Source organism: Colletotrichum spaethianum (assembly GCF_022836535.1).
Source record: "Colletotrichum spaethianum MAFF 239500 DNA, contig12, whole genome shotgun sequence".
Classification (NCBI taxonomy): domain Eukaryota; kingdom Fungi; phylum Ascomycota; class Sordariomycetes; order Glomerellales; family Glomerellaceae; genus Colletotrichum; species Colletotrichum spaethianum.
In genome coordinates, this window is record NW_026054782.1 from 1,126,807 (window position 1) to 1,153,384 (window position 26,578).

Sequence of the window (26,578 nt, forward strand, 5' to 3'; positions counted from 1 at the left end):
TCTCATTCCAACACCGAGAATGATGTATTCCACTTCGTAAGGCTCCACAGGAACAAAGTCCATTGTGGTGACAAGGAGCTTGTGACCATCGATGGAAAATATTTGCATAGCCTCAACACTGGTGTTGATTAGACGGAGCTTATGAACCTTGCCAGACTTGAACCTGAGTGATGCGCGCTCCGCATTATTCTTGCATTTCGAGCCCGCGGGCGCCAAGGAGCAGTTGTAGCTGTTCTTCCCGTTGATCAGATGATTGTTCGACTTCGGAGCGTAGACATTAGTGTCGTTGCTAGTCGAGATGGCATCCAACGCGACCGTGTCGTAAGGGTAGTGATAGTAGTCGGAAAGCGTGACAGGCCCGAGGTCGAGGTCATACTTGACGTGGGACGGGCCATAAATTATCAAAGGACCCCAGAGTCCACCGCCGTATTGCAGGGCGTGATGTCCATGATACCAAGTGGACCCATATGTGCTTGCCCTCCAGCGGTACGTGAAGCTACCGCCAGGGACAATAGGGCACTGGGTGATGCCGCTGACTCCGTCCATGAGACCGGTGCCTTGTTGATGAATTCTGGATGCAAAATTAGCTCGAATTCAACCAGACGCCATTGTATTCCTTGTGTTATCAGACTCACCCATGCCAATGCATTGCTGTGCCTTCTTCCGGGTCAGTGATGTTGTTGTGAACGGTGACCTCCACCATGTCGCCCCAATTGGCTTCCAAAAGGGGTCCAGGAAACTGCCCATTGACTGTAAGAAGAGTCTGTTCTAAACGTTTCGGTAGTGGTTAGCCAACGAACTGCAGCGTGTAGGTTGGAAACCACCTCAGCGGGAACGTAAGTCGGCCGAACTAGCTATCAATGCAACGTACCGAATCCATCTGGGGCCAGGACTGCCCTCTGGATCGTCCATTCATATCTCCGCACGACACCAGTATTAGGCACGTCGTCAGGGTCAGTTTCGCATGTCCGGCTGCCCCAGGGTGGGTTTGATTTTTTGCCTTCCGATTTGGCTCCTAGATACTGAGGCAGGCAGGATTGGGTCGGTACAGCTTTTGTTCCATTTTTCGTGGCATCTGGGACGGCATATACGGTCTGCGAGAGACTCAAAAGCAGGCTACACAACCTGACATTCTGTTAGCGCTGACGAATATCAAACCCAGTCGAGAGATATACCAAAAGGCTGTTGATGATGACGACTTCATGTTACCGTATGTTAAGAGCGGAGAGGGGGGGGGAAACCGTGGAATGATAGACAGAATCAACGGTTCAGAAAAACCCGCATCAGACGTCGGTGCGTGACTTATAACTCAACGGCTTGCGCCAGATATCTTAATCTACGGTTTTATTCTCTCCGACTCTCATCAAGAAATTTGTCGAACCGCCTAGACGGTTGGTGACATTCATACTCCCACGCATAGGGTTAGTTCGGGCCAGGGTCCAGGACCAACGCCAAGCTGAGGGAGGAAAATAGGGCATCGGAATTCCAGGGTTGCACAGCCTTTCCGGCTTGGCATGCTCGTGGCTAGTCCGTCAAATTGGGCTGGACGTTGAACAGGCCGGGCTTGCATGTGGCTTGAAGCTGAAATACCAGCATTCGAGAAGGCGCCGCACGCAGTCAACGCCACAACAAGTGACACTGCATGGTTGCTATGCACCGCTGGGCTGCTAATTTCGGGGCTTGGTGGCCTGATGATGTTCTAAAAATCTTCGGATTGTCCGGCTTGCATGTTTGGGGTCCATGGAGCTTGCTTTTTTACCAGAAGTATCTTTGTCCTTGCCATGATACTGTTGGGCTGCTTGATTGTTTGTGTTGCAAACCAGATGCTGACAGTGTTGTAAAGTAACAATTTAATATGCTTGCCATTAAATTTACGATCCCTCTACCTATTCTTTTAGTTGATGCTGTCTCACTCTCACGAGGGTGTCACAGCAAACATGGCCGCATTGAGAGTGGTGAAATGAGCTAGGCTGGCTATGTCGAGTGGGTTGACTGGGCAGACTTGCAGTGAATTCCATTAGGCGAGATGTAAATTTCCACAAAGGATTTAAGGTAGGAACTAATTACTGGTCCCCGTTCATGGGGCTTTAAGGCTAAGGGCCAGTCGAGATGCTTGCGTCCTAAGCGGGGACTCTCGAAGAGGCTACCCGGCTTGCCGGCGCATTTTTAGACTAACTTTTGACGTTTGATTGGACCTCTGCTGCAATCAGGTGATTCGTCCAATATCGCCGAAGAATCCAGGCTGGGAGAACGCCAAGCTCAAAACAATCTTGAGAGTTTTCTAGTGAGAATTGATAGAAAGCCCCGATCGATGTCTAGCGCGCCTCTTTCTCCTCCAATGGGTCCAGCGGGCCGAGGGGTTTACAATACCCCACAGAGGAAGGAATGCTCCGTCATCTACCAAACGTGCATGGAATCCAGAAGAGGTACGCATTCTGAGCTCGAGAGGACATACTGTGACGGGGAAAGTCTCCGACAGATGCACACCATCTCCCTGTTGAATAGCCCTGGCTGGGTTGCTACCTTGACAGGTTGTTTCTGGAGGGGTTTCAGTACACCGTTGCAATTTGAAGAAGAATGACAGTTATGTATCTAATCTTTTATGGTTGTTCAAGCTCCCTGTAAATTCAACGTACCATCCCAAATCCCCAGATGCAAGACTCCTTCCAACCAAAAATGGAAAAAAAACCAAGAAGAAAAGAAAAACCGCCGCCCAATGCGTTTTCATAATGCAAATGTCAACAGATATCCACCAACATAGTCGCCAGGTTCTAAATTCGCCAAAATTCCTTGAGACCAACCTGCTTCACCTTTGCCAGTGCAACGAGTAGGCCGCCTACCAACATGGACGCGCCAGCGAATATTTGTGCATACGTGTAAACGCCGCCATTCACATCAACGAGACCTCCCCCGATAGGAGACCCGACCAAACAGGCAAAGCTAACTATGGTGAAGACCATGCCAATTCTCACTCCGAGCTTTGACATATCAGACGTCACCTCGCCCATGGACGCCGTGAACAATGTCTGCATTGCGTTGGCCGTGAAAGCATAGGCAACGACCCAGACGTAGAGTCCTGCAGTCGAGCTTACAGCAATCCAGGCGAAGACGTTTAGGCTGCTGAGGAGCACGGAGATGACGAGTGTTCTCAGAGGTTTGATGCTCCTGTCAGCGAGATATGGCGGGATCAATCGTCCAAGGATCCCCACGGCCGACATGACAATAAGAACGGTCAGAGCTTCATCTTGGCTAAGTTTAAGCACATCTCTACCAAAATTGGGGACCTGCCAAAGAATGAGCTGTCGTTCCGCAAAATTCACATAGGAGGTTTTGTGTGCGTGGCGTACGTACATAGTAATAGGCAAAATAGACACCCAACAGGGCAAAAAACATGCCAATGGTGAACAGGAGGTACGGCAGCTCTGTGAAAGCTGACAGCTCTAGCAGAGGGCCTCCTGTGCGTTTGGCCTCCTTGGGTCGCGCAATGAGGAAAATAATGACGCTGTTGAAGAGAATCAGGAAGCCCATGGTACGAAGTGTCCACTTATGCCCAGTCGTGTCAATCATCTCGCGTGCAATGATGGTGAAGATGACCGCGCCGATAGGGGCACCGCAGGAACTGATTCCAAGCGCCAGCCCCCGCTTCTTGGTAAAGTATTGTGAAACCAACCAGACGAGGCCTGTGAAATGCATGCCGTTGCCGATACCTGTGGCGATGCCTTGAGAGAGGAGAAATTGCCAATATTCACTGGCGAATGAGGCTGCAAAGACACCCCCGACTTGAAAGACGAAGCCCACGATTAGTGTAGTTCTGAAGTATCCGGCGTCGATCAGCCTGCCGCTGACCGTTCCCAGAAGGAAAAGGAGGAAAATTTGCATGGATCCGATCCATGATATATCTCTGTTGGAAACGCTTAGCGGCAGGATCACGCGATAGTGTTGTTGGAAAACTCCAAATGCCGTGATGAAACCGAAGCCGTCTAACACAAGCAGGAAAGCTGCCGCAACTTGAAGCCAGCCTTGGAGACCCCCATCTGGCCCGGCAAGTGCTGGGGAGACGAGTCCTGCCTTTTCTTCATTGGTCTGTAGCGATGGTTGGTGACCCTCGGAAAGCCGTTGACTGGGGGGGCTTGTGTGACCGTCTTCGATGCTACCCTCAGCAACTGTTGGCTGCTGGAGAACGTCTTCGTGTTGTAAGCTGTGTACGACGGGGACGGGAGCGTTGATTTTCTCCATCATTGCACAGAGATCGGTGTCAAAATGAATTAGAAAATAGACGCAGACTGCGAAAACAGGAAGGCTGAGATAAGTATTGTAAATTGAGTTGAAGTTGAAGAAATGGTAGCTTAGAGATCGCGGGGGGGCATCATGTCGACTAAAGGCAAAGTCGGCATCCTAAGATCCAGGATTTCGTCCCAGTCATTGGGTCCTTTACGTAAAGTGGCACTGGTCTAGGAAGTCTCCGCAAACGGAATCTAATGGGGTTCACCGGGCGGCATCTTGCTCACAGTGTCAGCGATGCCAGCTCAGCCTGAATATCTAGGGAGCACGACAGAATGAACTTGGAACACTGCGGTAGACCATCACGGCGAGTTATGGAATATTTCTAGCTGCTTGCACTAAATCTAGTTGGGCCTAGGTCCAATGCCCCATTGGACGCTAGACAGCAAGTGTAAGTTCATTGGCTGCTCTGTTCTCGCACAAGCTGCCGATGGCTAGCTCAAGCCATCCTCAGCTGAAGAAGATGGTTAGGGCAAGGTCGTGCTCCCCGTGGGCGCCTCTGGACATTCTTAGATGTTTATGGTCTTGGAACGTGGCGGGATGCATGCGCTCAAGGAGTGAGGAACAACGACTCATGCCCATCACACCGGTATGCCAGATGTTTACCAGGCCACCCGACACGAGGTAAGACAATACCTTTGCATTAGGCGTGGCACTTTTATGTGCTTATCTTGAGTCCACCAAGTTTTGAGGAAGGTATCGTACACGCGTCCTAGGGCTGAAATCATTGCATGCAGACGCGCCCACTTGATGTAACGATGCATGCTCACGGCCTCAACTCAAGCCGTGGCTTGTGTAGGCTCAGCCTAGACGCCACAGACCACAGCGACACAACCTTGGAATTCGACGATGGGAAAGTTCCCGATTGGTCTTCTGACTGCGTTCAGAAATCTACAAGCAACACCGCGTTTTTGAAGTCTATTCTATGCGATTTCTGGTTAAGCCCAAGAGTATCTCAAGTATAAGAAGAATCCCCAGGGGCGCGCCGGGCTAACATCGATATCAATCATCAACACCTCAGCCCGGTCTTCCCAACTCTCATATAGAGATCAGTTTATTTAACTTTTCTGGCTTTCTCTTACACTCATAAAGTGCTAAACCTCATTGTCATCATCTCCTTTCATCTTTTCTGTCTTTCACATCCGTCAAAATGGCTATCGCAGCAGCAGCCCCGGCCCTCGTGTCCCCTACGGATGCCAAGAGGCAGCTCCCGGGGAAGCCCCTGGGAAGGCCAGTTCTCCAGCTCCGTGCTCCGACCTATAGACGCCCCAGTCTTGGCTCGGAGTTGAGAAGCCCCCTGAGTGCCATCTCACCTCTCAATGCTTCTGACTTGAGGAGTCCTCTCAGCCCTCTGAGGCAGATGCGCCTTGAGTTTGCCGATCTCGAGGTCGGGTCGCCTATCGACCCGGTTGACTTGACTGGCCCGGATCTGGTCGTGGTGAGCCCTGTTAGTGCTACGAAGAGCCCTTTCAGTGCCTTCAAGAGCCCTCTTAGAAATGAAAGCATTGACGCGATTATGGACGACGTTTCCAAGGGTGAGTTGTCATCTGTCCTTCCACCCGGTCTTTTGACTAAAACATATGATACAGACCAGCCCGTTATCACAGAAACCCTCCCCACACCTCCCCTTGAGCAATCAACTGAACAGGTTGCCCACAAGATCTTGGACGTTCTCCAAGTCTTTGGAAGACATATTATCCCCGAAGGCCAGGAGAACCATGAGTGGCTTGGACGCAAGATGTTCCACCCCCGCGTAGAGGAGTACGTCAAGAAGGGCGAGTCGGTTAAGATGATTATCCCTGCATTTCCTTGGAAGAGCATCAACCGGACCGACAAAGTGACCGGGGTTCTTCCTGATCTTGGAGAGGATCTCGCCCTTGCTAGACTGAATGACTTGTGTGTGGAAATCGGCAAGGTCTACACCCACGGCGCCGAAGTCCACATCGCCACTGACGGCCTTGTTTTCAACGGTTAGTTTGCGTAGCACATCACGAACCACTCCATCGTTTACTGACCCGTGAGACAGACGTCGTCGGCATCTCGGACGACGAGACTTGGGAGTACGGCGCCACTCTCATGGACATGGCCGCTCAGAAGGGCTACGACGGCATCAAGCTCCTCCGTGTAATGGATTTCCTTGGCCTTACCAAAGAAGACGAGCCTCTTACCAAGGAGAAGTACATGGAGCTTGTCGACGAAAGCCGCAAGACGCTCGAGGCGCAGTTCGGCGACCCAGACAAGGACGTCCGTGCCATGATTGACACCGACAACGACACTCTCATGACGTACCGCGGCTTCATCCGCTTCCTCGAGACTGATCTCCGCAACAGTCCCGTCGCAGAGCACGCCAAGTCCGGTCACAAGTATCGCAAGGTCGTCAAGGAGGTCGCCATGAAGATGATGATGCGCGCCGAGTCCTTTACCAAGATTATCCTCGCCACCTGCCCCGACCACGTCCGCCTGTCCATCCACCCCTCCAGCGGAGCTGTCAAGCTTTCCATGCCGCTGTTAGTTGAGAAGCACAACCCAGACGGTTTCCCTCGCACCCCTTGGCACAGCTCCATTGCTGTTTCGCTGGATGGTGGCTATCGCTCTTTGCATGCCAAGGATGTCCGTGACACTCACGACCTGGTCATGAAAGATGGACGTCCTTGGTGCTTCCGTGAGAGGTCGGAGCTCTTCGATCTCGGCGACGATATCGAAATTGAGCACCTCTACCCCACTGGTATTGAGGTTCGCCCTCGTGAGGTTCAGGAGCAAGATGTCAAACTAGACGAAGCGGTGCGTGGAAAGCTAGTGAGGCTTGCCAAGCTGCAGCCTGTCAGGGTTGTTGGCTTTGAGAACGCGCCCGAGTTTGTCGTCGAGGGGCAGGAGTAAACGCCCTGCCAAGGCCTGAAGTACTAGCAGTTGCATTACAGTATCTGAGCATTGTTGGTTTCGTTTTAGCATCGGAGGGACGAACAAAAACTTGGCCTCTGCAGGGATTTGAGTGCGTATTAGGCGTCACTCACTAATGGGTTACATGGAGTTAAAGGGGGTGCTTTTCTGGCGGTAGTGCAGATTCTGCGCGGCATCCTGCTTCAATCTCTTACTTCTTTCCAAGAAAATAGAGGCTATAGGAGCCCAAGAGAATACATTGACTATGCATTCAGAATTGACTCATCACCGGCCATGGATCCTTGACTGTCGTGTATTGCCATGCGAAACTCTATCTCAGATATAACTCGCTGATTTCTTAAAATGATTTCTTTCGCCCTGTTACCCTATACTATACGTACTTCTACTCTCTGTTCCTAATACTTCAACTGCCAATAATGGAAGGGCTCCCTCATCTATTCATCATCTGCGTCGGTCTCTTGCCCGCGCTGTTCTGCTACCTCGGGCTGAATACTTGCATGATAGTCTGGGCTGAGAAGACCTTCGACATTGATGACACAGTTTGCGAACACTAAAGAAACATCGGATTTCACGCTAGCTCTCTGCTAGGAAGAGAGTTATGCCTCTCGTGTCTTCCACCGAAAGACGTCTCCTAGACCATAACGAGCCAAATAATCGTAGAACAGCCCCAGTAACGGAGTCACCTCACAGCTTATCCTTATTGCCCTACCTATGGCAAAGGCTTCTTCCTCTCTGACGTTTATACACATCTATCTACCCAAAGACCTCGGGTAGAATCGAGACGCCTACAACACTCCACTGCACAACTCAATCAGCAACTCGCGCCACCTCAAATGACAATACCCTGTCAGTCTTTTCCTGGCCGTTCTCGGCGTCGGCTACTCCCCGCTCGCCCATCTCGTGGATGGCTAGAGCGCGTCTATCCACAACTTGGACGATTCTTGCCACGTGTGGAGCTTCTTTGTTTGTAAAATTGGCCGAGAGAGAAAAGGGCAGACGGCGGGTGGCGAGAACAGTGTATGGCAATGGAGACTTAGATGATCCAAGCAATACTACATGGGAATACGTAAGGACGTTCAACTTAACGGATTGGTACAATGCTATTGGTCAAACAAAGAAAAAACATCCGCCCTAGGCAGTCAAATTCTATTTTGGTATTTCTACGCCTGGTCCTTAATCTCTCTCTTTATCCTGGTGATCGTTCCTGGTCCGCCGTAGGTCAAGCCTGTGTACACCATGGCCACGCTTGCCCCAGCATTCAGGATCTTCAACGCCTGCTCTCCGTTCGTGATACCGCCCGTCGCGAAGATAACCTTTCTCGGGGTGTCTTTGCTCTCAATCAGGTCGTGAACCTTGCCGGACAGGCTGCCATCAACAGAGGGAATGGCCGCCGCCTCCTCAGCCGAGCCGCTCTGCAAGGCCTGGGCATCAAGCTTCTTGCGGTATCTCTTGACCAGCTCCAGCGTCCTGTTGTACATGGCAGGGCCCGAGTATCCGCCCGTCTCCTGCAGTGCCTTCTGCTCCTTAGCCGTGAGCTTGACGCCCGCGGGGACGATGCCAGTGCGGCGGTTGGTGGTGTTGCCGACGATGACGCCGTCGACGCCGCTGTTGCAGACAGCCTGGACGATTCCCTCAACCTGGGCATCTTCCTCTTCGTCGGGGGAAACCTTGACCATGACCTTGGGGCGAACCTTGCGGTCCACCTTGGCGGCCTCCTCAACCACGGCGCTCAGCAACTGTGTAAGGGGCTCGGTAGCCTGCAGGTCACGGAGACCAGGGGTGTTGGGACTGCTGACGTTGACGACCAGGATATCGGCGTATCTCGCGAGGCGCTGCACGCAGTAGACGTAGTCCTTGGCCACAGCGTTGACGTCCTTCTGGTCCGTCTCCTTGTTCTTGGCAATCTGCACGGCCAGCAGGCGGCCGGGTAGCAGACTGCCCGCAGGGACACCGGCCTCGCCATCGAGGACCTCCTGCTCCGTGGCGCCGACCTTGCGGGCGAACTTGCGCACGCGCTCCCTCAGCGTAATCGCCATGCTGTCGGCACCCCGCGAGTTGAGGCCGTACCGGTTGATCATGCCGTCGAGGGTCGGGACGCGGAAGACGCGCGGGCGGGGGTTGCCGTCTTGTGGGCGAGGCGTGCAACCACCGACCTCGACGATGCCGGCGCCAAGGGCGAAGAGTGCGTCGGGGATGTCGGCGTGCTTGTCAAGGCCGGCGCTGATGCCGATGGGGTTCGAGAGCTTCATGCCGTAGACCTCGGTGGCGAGGGCGGGGTGCTCGGCGAGGGTCCTGTCGCGCTCACGGATGTGCAGGCCCAGGTCGTAGAGCGTCTTCATCATGCTTGTGCCGGCGTGGTGGGCGTCTTCGGCGTCGCTCCAGATGAGGCGCATCATCATGGGCGACAGGGAGTGGATCGAGGCTCGCGTGTCGGTGACGTAGAGGTAGGAAAGGTAGAGGGAGCCTGCGAGGGCAACGCCGTAGAGACCGGTCTTCAGGCCCGAGCCGGCCTGGGATTCGGTCGAGGAGCCGGCGCCGGTCGAGGCATGACGTCGAGTGGCATTTCCAGGGAGTCTCGGGCGGACGGTCGCGGTGTTGCTCCTGACATTGCGGAGGGCGGATTGCACACGACCGGATCGCATGCAGATGGACGCCATTGCAGAGAAGAGTGACCGGTCCTGACCAGCACTCAATGGCTCGGCGTTGGGTGACGATTGAGGGTTGGAGTCTGGAGGGTTGTCGAGTGCCGGAGACGGAATTGGCGCGAAGTCAGGGTGCAACTTTTGGCGTCGGTTTAGGACGGATGGGCCAGTGCGAATACAGTGTGAATCGACACGGTCCCGAGTCTATTGTAATCTCCAAAAGAATAAAATGGTATCAGATCATGACGTTGTCCATGTCTGCTTCCCTCCCTCTATAAACCCAACGCCGTTCTGATGCACTACAAAGGAAGTTCGCAATCCTGCAAAGAATGTCTATGGTATCTCTCTCTTTCCTCTCCCTCTAAGCCTGCATCTTCGCTGTTCTCTCATTAGCAGCGATGGCCTGCACCGCATGAGTTCTCTCCCCTACCTCCTCGGCTTCCTCGACGACTTCGGCCTGTCGGTTCAAAAAGCTCAGATACGTCTGCCAACCGACGGCGATGACGCCCGAGAAGACGCTGCGGTACTCCATGGGAATGAAGGAAAAGCTAAAGGCCGTTACGGCGGGCCACAGCTTGCACGAGTTGACGATGCTCACAGGGACCGTCCGGCGGATGCGCTCGATGATCTGCTCAAAGTTGTCGCCGGCCAGGAACGACTGCATGCCGAAGAAGTACGAGTTGAAGATGGGCGTGAAGCACACCTGGTTCACAACGACCTTTGTACCGAGCGAGAGGAGGCGCGAGGTGTAGTTGAAGTTTTGGGAGAGGAAGATGAACCTGTGGATTGCCAATATGGTCAGCGAACTGTATCCCACCACTGTTACGACGACGACGGCGGCGGCGACGACAAGCGACGGAACGACACGACATACCACTTATAACTGGGGATCGACGAGATGGCGCCGATGATCAGTGAGCGCATCGTCCGCTCGGGGTTGTAGTCATTGCCGCTCATGCCTTGGGCCGAGAGGTCGGCGCAGAAGTAGATGACGAGCGAGCTGACGAACTGCGTCGTCAGAGGCCTCTTGCGCTGCGCGCGCGCATACCCCTCGGCGGCTCGCGTCAAGGGCCCGAGGCGCTGCCATAACGGGATCGTCGAGACGGTGTTCGGCACGGGAATGGGATCCTCTGCTCGCTTCTGCTTGGGCGTGTCGGAGTTGGCGCGGCGCTGGTGGTTCTGGGAGATGCGGCTGCGCAGGCCGGGCGTTGTGCGCCGCAAGAACACTCGGAACAGTGTCGGCGTCGGCATTGCTTGCTTGCTGGTTTGTTTGGGAGGTTATTGAGGGATCATGGTCGGGTGTTGTCGAGGGAGAGGTTTGCTCACGCATGCGCCGAGTCTATACATGGACGTCAGTGCCGACAAGCAAGGCCGTAGGGCGGCTTCGACACCCACAAACCTGCCCGCCTGGACCCCTGATCACCCATCGGGCGTGCACGGCAAAGTGCGGCACTTCCGATGGCGGCCCTTCCGTCGGCGTCCGGGCCCTGCAGGGTGGGGCTCTTTTTGTTTCTGTTCCTGTTTCTGTTGGTCTGTTTGCTGTTGCGTGCTTTTTTTGCGATGCCGAGTGACAAGCCGAATGACTAAGGCGGGTGACAGATGCGCCAATGCAAGCCGGCTGTCTGTGCCTGACCTGACAGCTCTCAGCCGTCGACAGCTGCCAGCTCCTGAAGCGAGAGTCGCTCACCTGCGAAGAGCACTTGACTTACATCTCACTTCCTATACTTACACCTCGCATCACAGGGTCAAGTGTTCTCATCCCATGACCTCGCTCTACCCTTCCATGTCGACACTGCCACCTTTTGTAGCTCAAAGGCGAGCCGTTGGCAAAGATTCCTGTTCTTGTTGACTCATCAAGTCACCCAACGCGAGACGGCCACCGCGGTCATCATGGACGCCTGCTAAACTGCGCCCACCTTGTACGAGGCTGATCGACTGTGACACATCCAGCGCCTCTATCAAACTCACTTGGTCCTCGACGCAGGAGAGCCTCCCAGAGAACCTACAGCAGAAATCCCAAGAAGAGGGTTGTCTATGCGTTTTCTGTCCAATACACAAAATTCTCCTCTTCGATTCCATCCGTTGTCCACGGCTTCCGCGTGCTGAAAACTGCGTATACCGACCATCTTTGTCAAGCTATTGCCAGTATTATTGTTTCACTGTCTCAGTAGCCAATTTGGACAACAAGAGGGACGGGGGTGGAAACCTCATAACCTGGCACAATGTGGCTTATCAACACGACAACCTACGAAGTCTGCATGTTCGCCGGCAGCAACGTGCCCCCCTATGCCATCCTCTCACACACCTGGGGCCCCGACGAGGTGACCTTCCAAGACATCCGTAACCTTGCCCTCGCGTCCACAAAGGCCGGCTTCACCAAGATCCAGGGATGCTGCGTCCAGGCCCTGCGTCACAACATCGACTGGGCCTGGATCGACTCGTGCTGCATCGACAAGACGTCCTCGGCGGAGCTCTCCGAGGCCATCAACTCCATGTACTCCTACTACCTCCTGTCCCGCGTCTGCTTCGTCTACCTCGCCGACGTCCCGCCCCTCACGTCCTCCCTGCCCATGGGCCAGCTTCCGTCCCTCGCCTCCTCGCGCTGGTTCACCCGCGGCTGGACCCTCCAGGAGCTCATCGCACCACCACGCTCCATCTTCTACGCCTCCGACTGGTCTCGCCTCGGCACAAAGGGCCTGCACAGCGCCGAGCGCCCCTTCATCCAGGCCCTCGCCTCCATCACCGGCATCTTCGAGTCCGTCCTCGCAAAGTCCCGCCACCCGCGCGACTACTCCGTTGCCGAGCGCATGTCCTGGGCCGCCGCCCGCCAAACCACCCGAGACGAGGATCTCGCCTACTGCCTCATGGGCCTGTTCGGCGTCAACGTCCCCGTGCTCTACGGCGAGGGGCTGGCCGGCGCGTTCCGCAGGCTACAGCACGAGATCATCGCCACCTCGCCCGACGAGACAATTTTCGCGTGGCGTGCCGACCCGACGCGGGAGGTCGTCGACCCGTACACGGGCGAGCGACGGCGGCGGGCGGTAGGTTCTTCAGGCTTGCTGGCGGATTCGCCAGCCGACTTTGCGCGTTCGCGGGACGTCCACCAGCGCGCGCTGCACTCGGCGTCCCCGTTCCGGCTGTTCAGCATGACGAACATGGGCCTCTCCATTGTTGCGGACCTGGTCCCGCTGACGGGCGGCAGTGCCCGGGGGAGCCCCGCGCCCCAGGCGGCGCCAGACCCGAGACCGCTGGTCGTCATGCCCATCGGCGCGAGTGACCGCCCCACGGATACCTCTCCACGCACCCGTGTGGGGATTTACCTCGAGCCGGTCCTCCAGGCTTCGTCCACGGGCCACCGCCAGACGTTTTACCGCCGCGTCAGGTGCGATGAGTTTTGCTTTGCGCCCAAGGGGGAGTTTCCGAAAGGCGAAGAGCTGGACATCTACGTCCTCGGAGACAACCAGTTTGCTGAGATGCAATTTGCCGATAGGCCGGGGTCTCCGGGACCGGGCGGCTGGTCGCCATCGATCGGGGCGAGGTTGTCGTTGTCGCCTAGTGCGTCGCCGAGACCCTCGCCGCGGGCGTCACCGAGGCTCGGCATGGATCTGTGATCAAGGCACACGGACTCCGATTTCATATCCGGACACCTACCAAGACTTCGCGATTAAGGTGAGAATCGGGAGTGAAGAAGAGCTGGGGAACAACAAAATTCGGACGATCGGCGGAGCGGAAACGGGGAACAAAGTTCGCAGGAAACCGGATGTCCAGTGGATCAGCAGGCCATGCATCATTCCAATTTCCGACGTTAATGCCTATCAATATCATACGGGTAGAAGCCGGTCTATGGAAGTCAGTGTCTGATAAGGCAGCGCGCTGTAGGTGGATAGACAACTTAATTCCTGGTACATAGTTTAGACTGTCGATCTTAATTTAACATGGAACCCATCGGCGGCCCCGCCTGCAAATCACAAGCATCGGCTCCAACGTGCGTTTGAATCCTTTCAACATTCAACAGACACACCTAACGTGCGTCTCTTCAACCCCAGAACATGAGGTATGGCTCCCCTAGCAGGGTGAGTTACTCGGGTATCTCATCTAGGAAAACCCTCCTGATGTAACTTCATACATGCTTTTCCTCTTGTCGGTAAATGGCAGCACATGGCAATGAATGCTCTTTCCGTTTTCCTTGTATCCCCCTCGGCCCTTTTTGTTATCCTCGCCTATTTCTACACTTCCCCAACCCTTCTCCATCCTAGCCTCTCACTGTCTGCTAACGGCAGCTGAGAGGCTTCTCGTTGATTCCGTGGTGAGCCGCGGCTCACAAGGCGGGGATCACGGAGCGTTCGTAAATGAGTGCTGACGTGCTGTGCTACCGATTCCAAGGGGTCCTTCTAGCCCTCCACATGTTGTATTGGTGAATTAAAAACAAAATCTCAAAAAATGTCTCTCTCGCCCCCTCTCTTCCCCGAGGGGGGGGGGGAGACGTGGTATCAAACGGTATATTCCAGGACATGAAACGAAGAAAGCGTACCGGCAGCGCGAAGCTGGGGATTATGCAGCACGCGCCGGCAGCGTCGTAAGAAAGCGGGTCGTAAGGTCGTATCGTACATCAGATGAATCCAAGAGCTGATCCGTGAGGTTGCGTGCTCGTTGGCGAGCCAGAAGCAGGAGCATTAATGTGTAGATGAGAGTGGGATCGAAGACGAGGGGAGGAAAGACAGCCAGCCAGCTGCGAGAACTATCGGGGTTTTTAGTCGTTTTCCAAGTGTTTTTGTTGGTTTTTTGTCGTCAGTGGCAAGGAAATAAATAGTTGAGTAAATGAGTGAATATGGTCGGTAGAGGAGAGATTTGTAAGGAAATGGTAATGAGCGTGGGTTGTCGAGTTCTCGACGATAAGAGAGGTAAGGAAATGTTGAGTGATCGTGTGTTCTCATCGGCTTGGCTGGCTGTGTGTCATCCTGTCATCTTCGGTTAAGCTCCCCCCGACTCATCAGAACACTGCATCAGTGCTCCTCTGGTCCATGCTCGAGCGGGGCGAAACCTCGAGCATCTTTGCGCTCCCCGAGCTCACATGCCTGGCATTGCCCCTGCTGAGGCTAACGCTCGTGGCGCGTTGGAGCTTGGGCGCCTCGCTGTCCGACACCTCAGGCGACGTGCTGTCCTCGTGGAACGAGTTGAGCATGCCCTGGCGGCTGCTGATTCTCTGATGCTGCACGACTGTGGCGCGCTGGTTCTCAACCGACCCCCACTTCATGTCGGCTGCCTCCATCATCTCGTCCTCGTCGCTGCTCGGGAACGCGTCGCCGGTCGACTTGCGCGGCGTGCGCTCGTCGTCGTCGTGCACCACGCGCGAGGGCGTGGCCAGGTTCGACAGATACTCGTCGTCGGCCAGCTCCTCCTCGGTGCCGTCTGGCGAGGGCGTACGCGCGGCAATCTGCGGCGGGAGTCGCTGCATGCTGCCGCGCATTCCTGAGGAGCGGCGGGCGCCGACGCGGCCAGAGAGCCATGAACCCTCGGAATCGATGGATGCGAGGGACACGGGCTCGGGCGACGGCTGGATGCTGTGTCGCATCGACGTCGGGGTTTGCCTCATCTTTTCGAGTTTCTCCATCTTCTCGTCGACGCGTCGCAGGTCTGATGTGGGAGTGTCGTGCCTCACGGCCGGGGCATCCTGAAGGGTGTTTTCTCCAGAGTTGGACTCTGAGACAACAGGCAGAGGCGCTTCCACTTCCGGCGACCCCACGCGCGAGTCGGGAGGGCTGAGGGGTAGCTCAGGGAGGTCCTCCCTGAAGCGGGATCTAGTCCGCTTGGGAACGCCGTTGCTGACCTTGCGAGGAATGTAGTTTATCGGGGGCGGTATCGTTTGCGTTAGCGCCTGTGCTGCTTCTTGCTGTTGTTGCATCTGCGCTTGCATCTGTGCTTGGGCAGCAGCTGCCGCCTGCATCTCCTCGCGCGACGTGTTTGAAAACGACGACGGGCCCGAGTTTCTCCTGTTCCTCTTTCCAAGCCGGAACAGGGCCGAGAAGGAGATGCGAGGGCGGCTGCTGGACTCGGAGTTCTTCCGCGGGGTCTCGCCCTCGTCCTGTCTCGATGAGTACTGCGACACTGCGTTCTGTTCCGATTCCGTCGCGTTGGGCGACCTTGACCTCGACATCTTTCGCAGGAAACTCCGTCTCAATCTCATGCTGCCCTTGGGGGTAACCTTGGTACTGGGCTTGCGCTCGGGAACCGGCTGCACGGGCAGCGTTGGCGACGGCGGCGCCTCGGGAGGGATGCTCGTCGTTCGGTGAAAGTGGTGGACTGCTTCCGGTTCCGGCTCGATCTCCATCAGTTCCGGGCGCGAGTCCGGATCTTGAATTGTCGATATCCTTTGCGAGTGTCGGGATGAGCTCCACGAACGTCTCCGCGAGGACGTCACCACTGCCGACGCTGCGTCGATTCCCAGTCCCATCTCGCGGCCCATCACTCCGCGCTCTAGGTTGACTGGCGGCGGCGAGCCGCTGTGCCTGGCTTCGGCCTCCATCTCGCGCTGCTTCTCGGCCCTCCGTGCCAGTCTTCGTTCGATCCGCTCCTGGTCTCTTTGTCGTTTCCTCTCTCTCCTCCTGTTATCCCGTTCCATCAGTTCCCTCAAATCAGCAGCGTCCAAGTCGTCGGCAAAACTGTCGACCCTCTTGTGCGCTCCCACTACTGACTCGGGAACCCTCTCTGATACTTTTCTCTTTTGTTGTGGGCGCGCTGGCGTTGAACTGCTGCCGGGCCCCCATCGTGGGTAGACGGTATATCGTAGCGTCGGTCGGGGTGCTAATGCCTCGAGGGTAGACACCTTGAAGGAGTGCAGCTCGGTGTCGGACGACATGCTCGAGTGGATCGACATCGGTAGCGATACGTCGGATTGCGGGTTTTCGAAGCTCCTGCGGAAGCCGAGGCCGGTCTTGAGTCTTTTGCTTTGCTTCCTGATGGGCCGTCCTGACGTCCAAGGGTCGGCCGCCGGCCGTACCGGGGCGAAGTTTGCCATGGCCTTGATTTCGGCCTCACGATCCGTCTCAGCTTTCCTCCTCTTGCTTGTCTTGCGGCGGGAGGGCTTTGACTGTTGCTGGCCGTGGCGTGCATTATGTAGGGTTGGCGCCCGCCATGCGGGATCCCCTTTTTCTTCTCCGTTATTTTGGTCGGCTGGGAAGGGCCCTGCTAGCCCGCCAGGCCCCGGTGGAACCGAGTCTCTTTGCCCCGCGACACGGATGGAGTCATTGCGACCGGGGGAGAAGCTGTACGTTCGTTCTCGTCTGGGCAGCTTGCCGTAGGAGTGCGGCTGGTGCTTCTCGAGACGCTGCTTCTTCGGCGTAGCCGCCCCCCTCTCAGTGGCTTCACGTTCGTCCGTGGTGAGACCTCGCAGTTGATGCGGTAGTGGTGCTTCAACATCCGACAGGTTTGCGCCGCTGCGTGAGCGTTTGCGACCGCTTCTCCGGCGGAAGGGCCAAATGGCCATTTTCCCATCAGCCAGAGGCGACAAGGCGTGCGTCGCGGGCGGTCAGTTTGGGTGTTGTGTTAGCGTGGGTTACTGGGTTGATGGTCGAAGGGAAGGTTTCTGTATGAGTGCATGATCGTAGGTGTATTATTCGATCTCGATGAAGGACATGCGTATTGTGCGGATGGGCGGCCTCGGGTGCTCGTTTAGATCTCAATGCTCTCCTGCTGACTGGGATCGCCACCAGTTTCGCAACAGGCGAGTAAGAACGAGTGCCAGACTGGGTATGTCCCGAACGAGAGGAAATACGGAAGCTTGACTGCTTAAAGAAGGATCCAGGATTGTGCAGCGAATATGGAATTGGGCATTGGGGGAAGGGGATTGGTTGTATGTAAAAGCGAGTGGAGGAGGACGAAAGGTACGTGTGTAGGTATGGGAGTGACGGAGCGGTACGGATACCTCACTATTTAGTCGAGGATTTAAAAAGAGGGACACAAAGTCATATGCTATGCGAAGTGGCAATGGCTGGGTGCTGGATATGACGGATGGGACCCTCAAGAACAAGCAGGCTTTCTAGACGAAGACCAGACAGGAACGAGACTGGGCAGGACAGAACTGAGAGGGCCATGGCCTTCCCTTCTCCTTGGACTAAGCCTTGGGGGGGGGGGGGGGCGGAACTGGTAGAGCTTGATGCTTGTGGGCTGGCTCGCTGGCGCTGGTGGTAGCTTTTGCCGGTGCATATGCTGGGCTGGGTACCTTGCGGTACCTATCCGAACTGGGCCATCGTGTGGCAGGACAAGGGAGCATGAGCCATGAGCCGGGACCTTTGGGACCAAACCAGGAGAGAAGCGATGGTAAGGGTTGGTCAAGGGTCAAGGGGGTGCGTATGTATGTGGGTGCGTATGTACATAGTATGTGGGTGCGTTGTGTGTGTGTTGTGTGGACAAAGTGTGGTGTGTGCCTGGGGTCGGGGGTGTGCGGTGCGTTTGGTGTTTCTTCTTGCTTCCCCTAGCTCTCACGGCCCGGCCAGTGGTTGGTGGGATGCGCGACAGCGTGTGTGCGCCTGTGTCCATACTCGTACAGTACTTGGGAGTTGAGTTGTCAGGACAGGTCATGGGAGGTGAAGAGACTGTATGGGTCTCGGGGTGCAAAAAGGCGCGCGAAACAGAGTGGCAGCGGAGAAGAACCACAGGACGTCGAGGCCCGCCGTGTGAGGTTATTGGGTCCTTTGACGACGGGCCTTTGTCAACCAGGGATGGATGGGATGGATGGCCAGTGAGCTTCTTGCCGGCAAGGGGAATGTCAATGTCGTCGATGGGACAGGGACAGGGCCTGGTCGCCGCAAGTCTTTTCTCCTTCGGAGTCAACGGGGTGGGACCAACCAGCTTCCTAACAGACCACTTGCTGCTTTGTGCTTCCGGTGTTCTGCCAATCTTCCCTGCTCTGCCCTGACGGACTGTTTACTGATAGGCACAGGGCTGGACTTACGGAACTGACTTGCTCCTCGCAAGTCAGCGCGACCGATGCGATGCAATGTGTGTCTGCCACGGCGCTGGTTCCTGACAACGAGCGGAACACGGAGCCGGCTGTTGAATGTCTCTCCCCTTTCCTGTTCTCTGTGGCCGGCTCCCCCAGTCTCACCCAGTCCCGCCGCGCTCTGGACTCTGGAAATCCCAAATGTCTCACCGTCGGGTTTTGTGGTCTCTCCTTGCCTGGTCTCACCCGCCACTGTCTTACTTACGCCCAAGTCCCCCCCTGGCATTTTGTACCTGTCGTTTTAGTATGGTAGGGTGGCCGTCCTAATTGTTCCCGTACGCCTCTCGGGGCAAAGCTTGATAAGGTTCCTGCTTGGCCCGCTTGTTCTCCCTCCAACGGCTCGTTTACTTCCCTGGCTGACCCTGTGTGCAGGGCAGAGCAGCATGAAGCATCATGTATGTACATAGTATGTGCAAGTGCTAAAAAAGGTAAAGAAAGAAGGAATCCGGGAGGGGCCCAGTCAGGGTACCCATACCTCTTCGGCGTGGCATCGTATTCCGTGCCGCACGCTCTTCCCATCCCCGTGGCCCGCGTTGTCCAGACTCGCTAAGTTTTGTTCTTCACGTCACATTCCGTCGTTAGCTGCGACTAAGATCAACAGGTTTGCCGTATCCAAGAGCGGGAAAGAAAAGCAGGAACGACAGGGCGACCGACAACCGCCGATGCTGTCGTCAACCTTGTCATCGTTGTGGACCTGCCTGTTTGACAGGCTTCGGGCTGTGTGAATGGCCCCTCGGTTAGATTCCTCTTTGGCGGACTGCGTGGATCACTCCCTCCTAGGCTTTCAGAGTTGTAAAGTCGAGGGCTGGAGGGGGGTTCGTCCAGACACTGAGTCATCCCCTCGAAAGGGAGAGATCCAGCAGACCGAGCCCGACTCAAGGAGTCCCAGCCTCAATCGAGAATTGTTTGTCAATGGTCATGCCCTCTCGGTATTCCCATAGTGCTATTCCTTGCTGTGCCACATATTGGACCCCGAAAAAACCACCAACAATATCCAAATCCGCCGGCTCAACTCCAATGGCGACCCACTCATGGACCAAGAGAGGAAGGAATCCGGAGAGGCCCTTGTTCTGCGACACTCGTCCCTTGACACTGCTGGTTTTACTATTGGGTGCGAAGGGATGCTGAACGGAGAAAAAAAGCAGAGTCCATCGTCTTCACCGGCCGGCCGTAAGTCTTTGCCGTTGGGCCACAGCTTAAAAGTGAGTGCAGCCACCTCCAGCGGCCCCGGCGTTGGTCCGCGACTCCCCGAACCGCTATGGCGCCGACCATCAATGGCCGTTTCTGTTGTGTTGCCCCTCATCTTGCGCCGTTGCGGCCAGCGTTCCTCCTACAAAGGCATGCTGATGACAACAGGCCCACGCCGACGTCGTTGTGTCCCTTCGCATCGATGAGACAACAGCAATTGAGCTGAAGTGGTCGTTTGGCAGGTCTTGCTCCGTGCCACATGTCCTACGCCCTGTCTGCCACCAACTTTAGCTCACAGACCTGCGCAGGACGAGGCGTGCACTAAGCTCCTTTGCTCTCACAACTGCTCCAACAAGGCGGTTGACGTTTGTTTGGCGCCAGGCGACTACCGGCCGTGCCCGCCGTTGTCTTGCGGGCGGATGATCGTCTGGGGAGAGCTGCCGACAATGGACGAACTAGTGCCTAGCTATGAGCCCAGATACTCTGTCAATCTCAATTTTCTCTCTCTCTTTCAAGCATAACTCCTCGCGCGAGTCTGGCCAAGTGCCACCAACAATCAATAGACAAAGCGAACGATGGCAGCGAGCCAAGACCGAACCTGCCTAGCCCATTGAGGGGGCACACCATCTGACCACTCTAGCTGGCCTCCTGCAATACATAGCGTGTCGCCCTATTGCCTCCTCATGCCGCGCTGCCCAGAGAGGGAGAGGCAGCCACTTGGTCTTTAGGTGGTTACATGAGTGCTTTTATTCCAGGCTCTGCAGTGCAGATAGACACTGGCAATGTTCCTAAGGGAATCAGAGTGTTTTGCCGTTCGCGTGAGTAACGGCCTGCCGATGATGCGCCGAAGCTCTCACCTGCGTTCACTTTCATTACGCGTAGGGGTTCTCCCGGATGGGCCTGTGTGCGTGGCCTGTAGGGATTGTACTTGTAAAAGCCTGAACGTGCCTGTTTGCCAGGCACAAGGTCGTTGGCTGTTGAGGCAGGGATCGCCGTTGACCTCCAATATACCGTTACGTGCGGAGTGGGACACTAGTACATAGTACTTGTTCGATCGGGCATCCACAGCCATCGGGGGCCGTATCGAACACAAGTCGCCAGCAAGCCGCTACCTGCGTCTGGCCCTCTCTGTACGAAGGACTGACTTGGCCCGGTGGGAACATGCAGGCAGGCTTAGCGGGAAACGCTCAAGTTTTGCTCGTATTCGTCCTCACCTGCTCTACATAGTACACTGGCGGTTCGAGAGACGCTGCAAACCCGTATTTGCTGCGGGTTATCCAAAGCCTCGGGGCCCGGCACTCGCCGCGGTCGACATGGGCAAAGGGCCTGGAATCAGTAGGTATTCCCCATCACACAAGATTTCTAAAGTGCCCCCGCCCGACGGGATCGATGTGCTGTGTCCGGGTCCGTCGTGTTATCCATGTCTGTGGTGTCGTGGCCCAGTACTGTACTGTTGTCATTGCGTCACATGACGGTCTACTCTGTAACGTTGAGACTTCCACGCTTCTTTTGCTGCCGCATCTCTTTTTAGCTGCTGGCTTCGGAAAAGCACGTCTAGGCTTGGTACCTATAGAAGTGAGAGTGGCCTGGTGACCGCTGCCTGCGGTGCTTGTCCTTGTTTACTGGGGACGCTGTCAATATCCGAAATCACCCTCATTTGTGGCGATGCAGCAGAGTTTTGGCCATTATGTCATGGCCGCCGTGGCCGGGCGGGACAAGGCAACATTTCACCAAGGACAAGGAGCTGCCATGCCAAGCCCAAGAGTCAGGACGTCGCAATGGCGCTCTGGCTGCAGCCTTTCCGCTGTGGCTGCAAATGTGCATGTTGCAACAGCTCCATCATCACTGATTGAGGCTTCAGTGGCATTGCCCACTTCGGTCGGCGGTTTGACCGGGGTTGCAGTTCTTAGGCGCCCGGGGGGCGATCCTCTTAAGATTGGCGTCCCATCACAACGTCATTGCGCTGGGTGTCGCCCATCTTGACCTTCCCAGCCTGCTGCTGTGTGTCTACACGCAAGCATACGGAGGTAGGGTGTTCGTCATCTAGGTATCAGCCTCAACCTCGATTCGGTCTCGTTTGGGGTGGTGTCTATCCAGAGCTTCCAAATGCGTGTGTCATGCCGTGATACTAGTACTCCCCAACAGCGATGGAACGACCCTGACATGATTGCATGCGAGACATACTGTGCTCAGGCCTCGTGTCTCCTGAACGATCCAGCACGCTGCAGGTATCGGCCTCATTGGCTCCTTCGTGCCTGTCAGACTCGACACGCAGCGCAAAGTCCTCGGTCAATGATACTGGTGCTGCAGTGATGCTGCAGACACCACAGCACGGCGACAAGGTTTGTGCGAGCTTCTCACTCGTCGTGGCTGTTCAGCCATCCTCCCACGAGATTGAGTAGACAGAACTGCGCAACCTCAACCTCCGAAATCGCTTATCTGCTTCAATGCGTTTAATCTGCATCCGTATCCTCCAACTCACCGAGGCTGCGTACGGTCAATGTGTACGCAGGCAGGCGCAGCGGTCTGTATGAGATTCGGCTCGAGTAGAGCCAGGGCAAGGGAACCAGCTCACTTGAGCAGTAGCCATCGCGCCCGGAAACAACAGTGTGCCTATGCACTGCGCTGAGTTCACTTCGTCCGAGTGTGAGCCAACTCTCCCTCGTCAACCTGATATATGGATCGCCATATTTGACCGGACGGCGCTCAAGCTTGCTTTTCGCCAGACACCACGGCAGATAGTCGCGGCCGATGCACGTCACCAGCGCCCCCCAACGGACGAATAGGTGTCGCTAGCTTGTCATTTGAATAATGTAGTTTGGGAGATCTCTTATGTGAATGTTCGGATCGAAGCGAAGCGCAGTCAATAGAGGCTCTGGCAGTTTCGTCGTTGCGCACCCAACCGTCATGCAAATGCTGTCAGAGCAGATTTGCGGCTGTGACAGCATGGCCAATAGTCGTTGCGATTAAGCCCCCTTTCATCTGATGACAAGCTCCCTGGCGCCTGGCAGCCACGCTAGGCTGGGACATCCCGAAAAGCAATTCCAAGCTGTTTCATGCTCCAGCTCTTTGTCTTTGAAAGCCCGTTCTTTCTGGCCAATGGCTGTCCCCACCGAAGTATGTTTCACTAACAGGGCGTCGTCGTCGATGAGATGCCGGTAGCATAGCGCAATGCAATATGAGATGGCCCTTTGGCCCAAAGTAGTGGTTTGATGAGGCAGAGACCAAGGTTACTATGTAGAGCTTGGACTCCCAGCCAAGCAAGATTGACAGACTGCCTCGGAGGAGTGCAAGAAATGCCTGGATGCCATGTGGGCGGTTGACGGAAGCTGGATGGGGTTCAGTGCAGATCTCGGCCTGCGCGAGCTGCGAGGGTGTGTTCATCTGCCCATCACTGGCCCTTTCGGTTCGAGATTGGCACTCGTCTGCAGCGTCCAATTGGCCTTTCCACCTTCGAGAGGACCGGTCATGGAAGCCGGCCATGGAACCTGGTCATCTGCCGTTGAGTGCAAGGGATGCGGACGCTTCTAGACTTGATATGCTGGGACATTTGGTCCGCGTCCATTGTCCGCTGTAGCGTCTCCAATGTTTGGTTTGCTTTTGCAGAACAACTATACAATTATGCTGCTTCCACCTTCCGGCGAAGTGGATGCATCATTATGGCATCTCCGCACAACATGGACTCAACTTGAGTCTGAATTGAGTTCAGCGCAAGGGAGCATGAGGGTGTGCCACCAGGTCCCAGACTAATGAGAAGCTTTCGCAATCGTCTCCGAGATACCGGTTTCGAGTCATTGGCCGTGCTATGCTGCATAATGCTGTCGACAAGGCTTCCTCGAGCACCGAACAACTTCTGAAGGTGGAATTATCCTGCCACTCTGGCGAATCGGCGTTCCGGCGTCGAGGAATCTCGACCGTTGAACGCTGCGTTGGGCTTTTGGATGCCTGTCACTGTATCACTGTGTGCTGACCTCGTCATGGATAATATCGGGAAGACTCACAGCGCACGGATCGTTCGGGAATAGGTCGGAAGATTACCCGGCACGCTGCTATCGTCATGTGATCAGCCAACTCTTATCGATAACAGGGGAGAGGTTGTCTGAGCAACAACGGGTGATTAAGCTGTTTACGGCAATCTTTTGATCACAACCCGAGACATACACAAGCCGATATTTACAGTCAATCAAGTTCGTTCGCATTCATTGCAGCGCAGCGCGTTTTCTCCCTGACGAGGAGTCCGACAACATCGCCCAGCATGTCCTACAACCCACGAATGAGCATTATTCCCCCGACGCAGACCCAGTCGCGAACCCGCAAGAAAGAAGATGAAGCCGACGCGTTTATGCGCCTCCCGGACAAGGAGATTGTCGGCTGCATAACAGACATCGGCATTCCTTTCACTGTCGCCGACCTTCAGAAGCCCAACCCTCTCCAGGTTCAGATGATCTTTGAATGGTTCGCTGAGCTGCTTCTCAATGCGACCCGCGAGACCGTTGAGCCCGCCATGCGCGCCGCCGCCGAGGACATCTGCGGCGAATACTCCGACGTCGTCCCTCCCGATACCCGTAACCTCATGGGCTTCTACGTATCTCTTCGCCGTCTACTCGCTGAGTGTGGTATCCAAGATTTCAGCTTCAACGATCTGTATAAGCCGTCACACGACCGTCTCGTCAAGATTTTCAGCTACCTTATCAACTTTGTGCGCTTTCGCGAGTCGCAAACCAGCGTCATCGATGAACACTTCAACAAAGCCGAGACGACGAAATCGCGGATCGAGAGTTTGTACTCGGAGAACCAGGAAATGGAGTCGCGCCTCGTCGACATGAAGCGCAATCGTAAGGCCATGGAAGTACAGGTGCGCGAGAAGACGTCGCGCAATGAGGAGTTGAAGCAGAGGCTTCTGGAGCTGCGGCGCAACCAGGAGCGCGTGGCGGCTCGTCTCGAAGACGCCAAGGTCAAAAAGACGGAGCTCACGACAGCACTGGAAGAGAAGACGGCGCAGAAGCTGGTTCAGAAGCAGGACTGTGCAAAATTGCGACCCTACGTCATGCAGAGCCCCTCGGCGCTGCAGGCAACGCTCACAGAGCTAAGCAACGCGCTCAACAGCGAAAAGGCACATATCGAGGCCCTCGACCGCCGCTCGCGCGCGTTGCAGACTTCCGCCGATTCGTTTTCGGTCGTCTCTACGGATGTGGCGTCTTGCATCAAGGTCCTCGACGAAATTGGCGTGGAGCTGGCCAAGGAGGAGGAGGAAAACTTGAAGAATGTCAAGCAGCGCGATGCTCTGTCGGAGCGCGGTAACAACGTGCGAGAGGTCGAACGGACAGAGGCATTGCTGCAACGACAGCTGCTCAAGTGGAACGAGCGTACCGAGAAGCTTCGCGAGCAGAGTTCCGCCAAGGCTCACGAGGCCAAGGAGAAGATGGAGGAGCTCCGTGCTGTCCACCGCAAGCTGACCGAGGAGCGGACCGAGAAGGGCAAGGACATCGAGAGACGTCGGGTTCGCATCGAGCAGACTGAGAAGAAGGTACAGTGTATGCCGCCGCTGATCCATGGAACATGATGCTAACAAGACAATAGATGCTGGACCTTAAGGAGAACATTGAGAATGAGATTCACAGCGCCTACGATGAGTTTCTCAAGATGGACTCTCACATCAAACTCTACATTACCGAAATGGAACAGGCCCTGTGAGGCTGCTGTTTTTTGTTCTTCATTGTGGGTTTTCTGTCAGTTTGCTACGAAGACATGAGTTATAAGGATACCACGGGCTCGGCGTTGGTGGCTGGATTGGAGTACATGTTCCATACTGAGAGGCAATGGTTCCTTCTCGGCTTGATATTAGAGATCGATCAGATGAACATCAATCTGTACCTATTCCCCCAAAAAGATTCTTGACATGAGATCAAAAGTCCCATTGGCCCATCTGGAATCGGAACCATCGCCCCAAAACCCGTTTCACCTCGACTGTCCTTCCCGTCCAAATACCCTCATCCCTCCTCGAACTCCCACTAAGGACAGGTATATCATCTCGCAGAACCGCCTTGAAATCCTCGTGTCCTCCTGCCCCCTTTGGCTCAACGACAACGGGCTTGAACTCCGTGCGCCGAGCAGCTTCAATGAGTGCGGCGGCCGAGTTGCTGAGGCCTTGGGCGCTCCACTCGCTGCTGTCGCGGTGGAGGTTGAGGAATCCGTAGACGAGGAGCAGAGGCGGCCGGCGCTTCCCTAATGACGGCGGTAGATAGTTTGGGGGCGGTGGCGTCAGAGAGTCGGACGGGTCAAAGGCGGAGAGGTACGCGCGGAGATGTGTGACTGTCGGGATGAAGAGGATGCGGATGTGCCGGGCTACTGCGGTCTGGTATAGCGTCGCAGAGAGAAGAGGCAGAGGACGTCGCTCATCAAGGTCTCGGTGGTCTTCAGTAGGGATTTGCCCTTGGATGTCGAATAGGAGGGTTGAGATGAAGTCCTCCCGTGGGCAACAGATGAGGAGCGTGGTCGGGTAGGCCTGGAACGTGACGATGTAGTGGAGAAGTTCTACTGGCGAGGATGGTGATAGCACCGTCGGGGCCAT

The 26,578-nt window shown here is 55.6% G+C and overlaps 8 protein-coding genes across 8 annotated transcripts; 3 read left to right on the forward strand and 5 right to left on the reverse strand.

Annotated features, from left to right (window-relative positions):
* Positions 1-2,771: 2,771 nt before the first annotated feature.
* On the reverse strand, positions 2,772-4,236 carry ColSpa_05644 (MFS transporter asaE; the record flags this gene model as incomplete). Its single annotated transcript, XM_049271856.1, has 2 exons — positions 2,772-3,284; positions 3,352-4,236. 2 exons carry the CDS (start codon positions 4,234-4,236, stop codon positions 2,772-2,774), a joined length of 1,398 nt encoding a protein of 465 aa, XP_049127813.1.
* A 1,195-nt stretch (positions 4,237-5,431) lies between these two features.
* Positions 5,432-7,158, forward strand: ColSpa_05645 (sporulation protein kinase pit1; the record flags this gene model as incomplete). The annotated part of the gene is made up of 3 exons (XM_049271857.1): positions 5,432-5,816; positions 5,871-6,251; positions 6,308-7,158. 3 exons carry the CDS (start codon positions 5,432-5,434, stop codon positions 7,156-7,158), a joined length of 1,617 nt encoding a protein of 538 aa, XP_049127814.1.
* A 1,181-nt stretch (positions 7,159-8,339) lies between these two features.
* On the reverse strand, positions 8,340-9,836 carry ColSpa_05646 (dihydroorotate dehydrogenase (quinone), mitochondrial; the record flags this gene model as incomplete). Its single annotated transcript, XM_049271858.1, has 1 exon — positions 8,340-9,836. One exon carries the CDS (start codon positions 9,834-9,836, stop codon positions 8,340-8,342), a length of 1,497 nt encoding a protein of 498 aa, XP_049127815.1.
* Positions 9,837-10,182: 346 nt separating this feature from the next.
* ColSpa_05647 (pyridine nucleotide-disulfide oxidoreductase domain-containing protein 2) lies at positions 10,183-11,072 on the reverse strand (the record flags this gene model as incomplete). Its single annotated transcript, XM_049271859.1, has 2 exons — positions 10,183-10,600; positions 10,696-11,072. The coding sequence occupies 2 exons, from the start codon at positions 11,070-11,072 to the stop codon at positions 10,183-10,185; spliced, it is 795 nt and encodes a 264-aa protein (XP_049127816.1).
* Positions 11,073-12,043: 971 nt separating this feature from the next.
* ColSpa_05648 (vegetative incompatibility protein HET-E-1) lies at positions 12,044-13,432 on the forward strand (the record flags this gene model as incomplete). The annotated part of the gene is made up of 1 exon (XM_049271860.1): positions 12,044-13,432. One exon carries the CDS (start codon positions 12,044-12,046, stop codon positions 13,430-13,432), a length of 1,389 nt encoding a protein of 462 aa, XP_049127817.1.
* A 1,379-nt stretch (positions 13,433-14,811) lies between these two features.
* On the reverse strand, positions 14,812-17,304 carry ColSpa_05649 (uncharacterized protein; the record flags this gene model as incomplete). Its single annotated transcript, XM_049271861.1, has 1 exon — positions 14,812-17,304. The coding sequence occupies one exon, from the start codon at positions 17,302-17,304 to the stop codon at positions 14,812-14,814; it is 2,493 nt and encodes an 830-aa protein (XP_049127818.1).
* Positions 17,305-24,262: 6,958 nt separating this feature from the next.
* ColSpa_05650 (putative kinetochore protein SPC24) lies at positions 24,263-25,701 on the forward strand (the record flags this gene model as incomplete). Its single annotated transcript, XM_049271862.1, has 2 exons — positions 24,263-25,534; positions 25,588-25,701. The coding sequence occupies 2 exons, from the start codon at positions 24,263-24,265 to the stop codon at positions 25,699-25,701; spliced, it is 1,386 nt and encodes a 461-aa protein (XP_049127819.1).
* A 211-nt stretch (positions 25,702-25,912) lies between these two features.
* Positions 25,913-26,578, reverse strand: ColSpa_05651 (uncharacterized protein; the record flags this gene model as incomplete). Its single annotated transcript, XM_049271863.1, has 1 exon — positions 25,913-26,578. One exon carries the CDS (start codon positions 26,576-26,578, stop codon positions 25,913-25,915), a length of 666 nt encoding a protein of 221 aa, XP_049127820.1.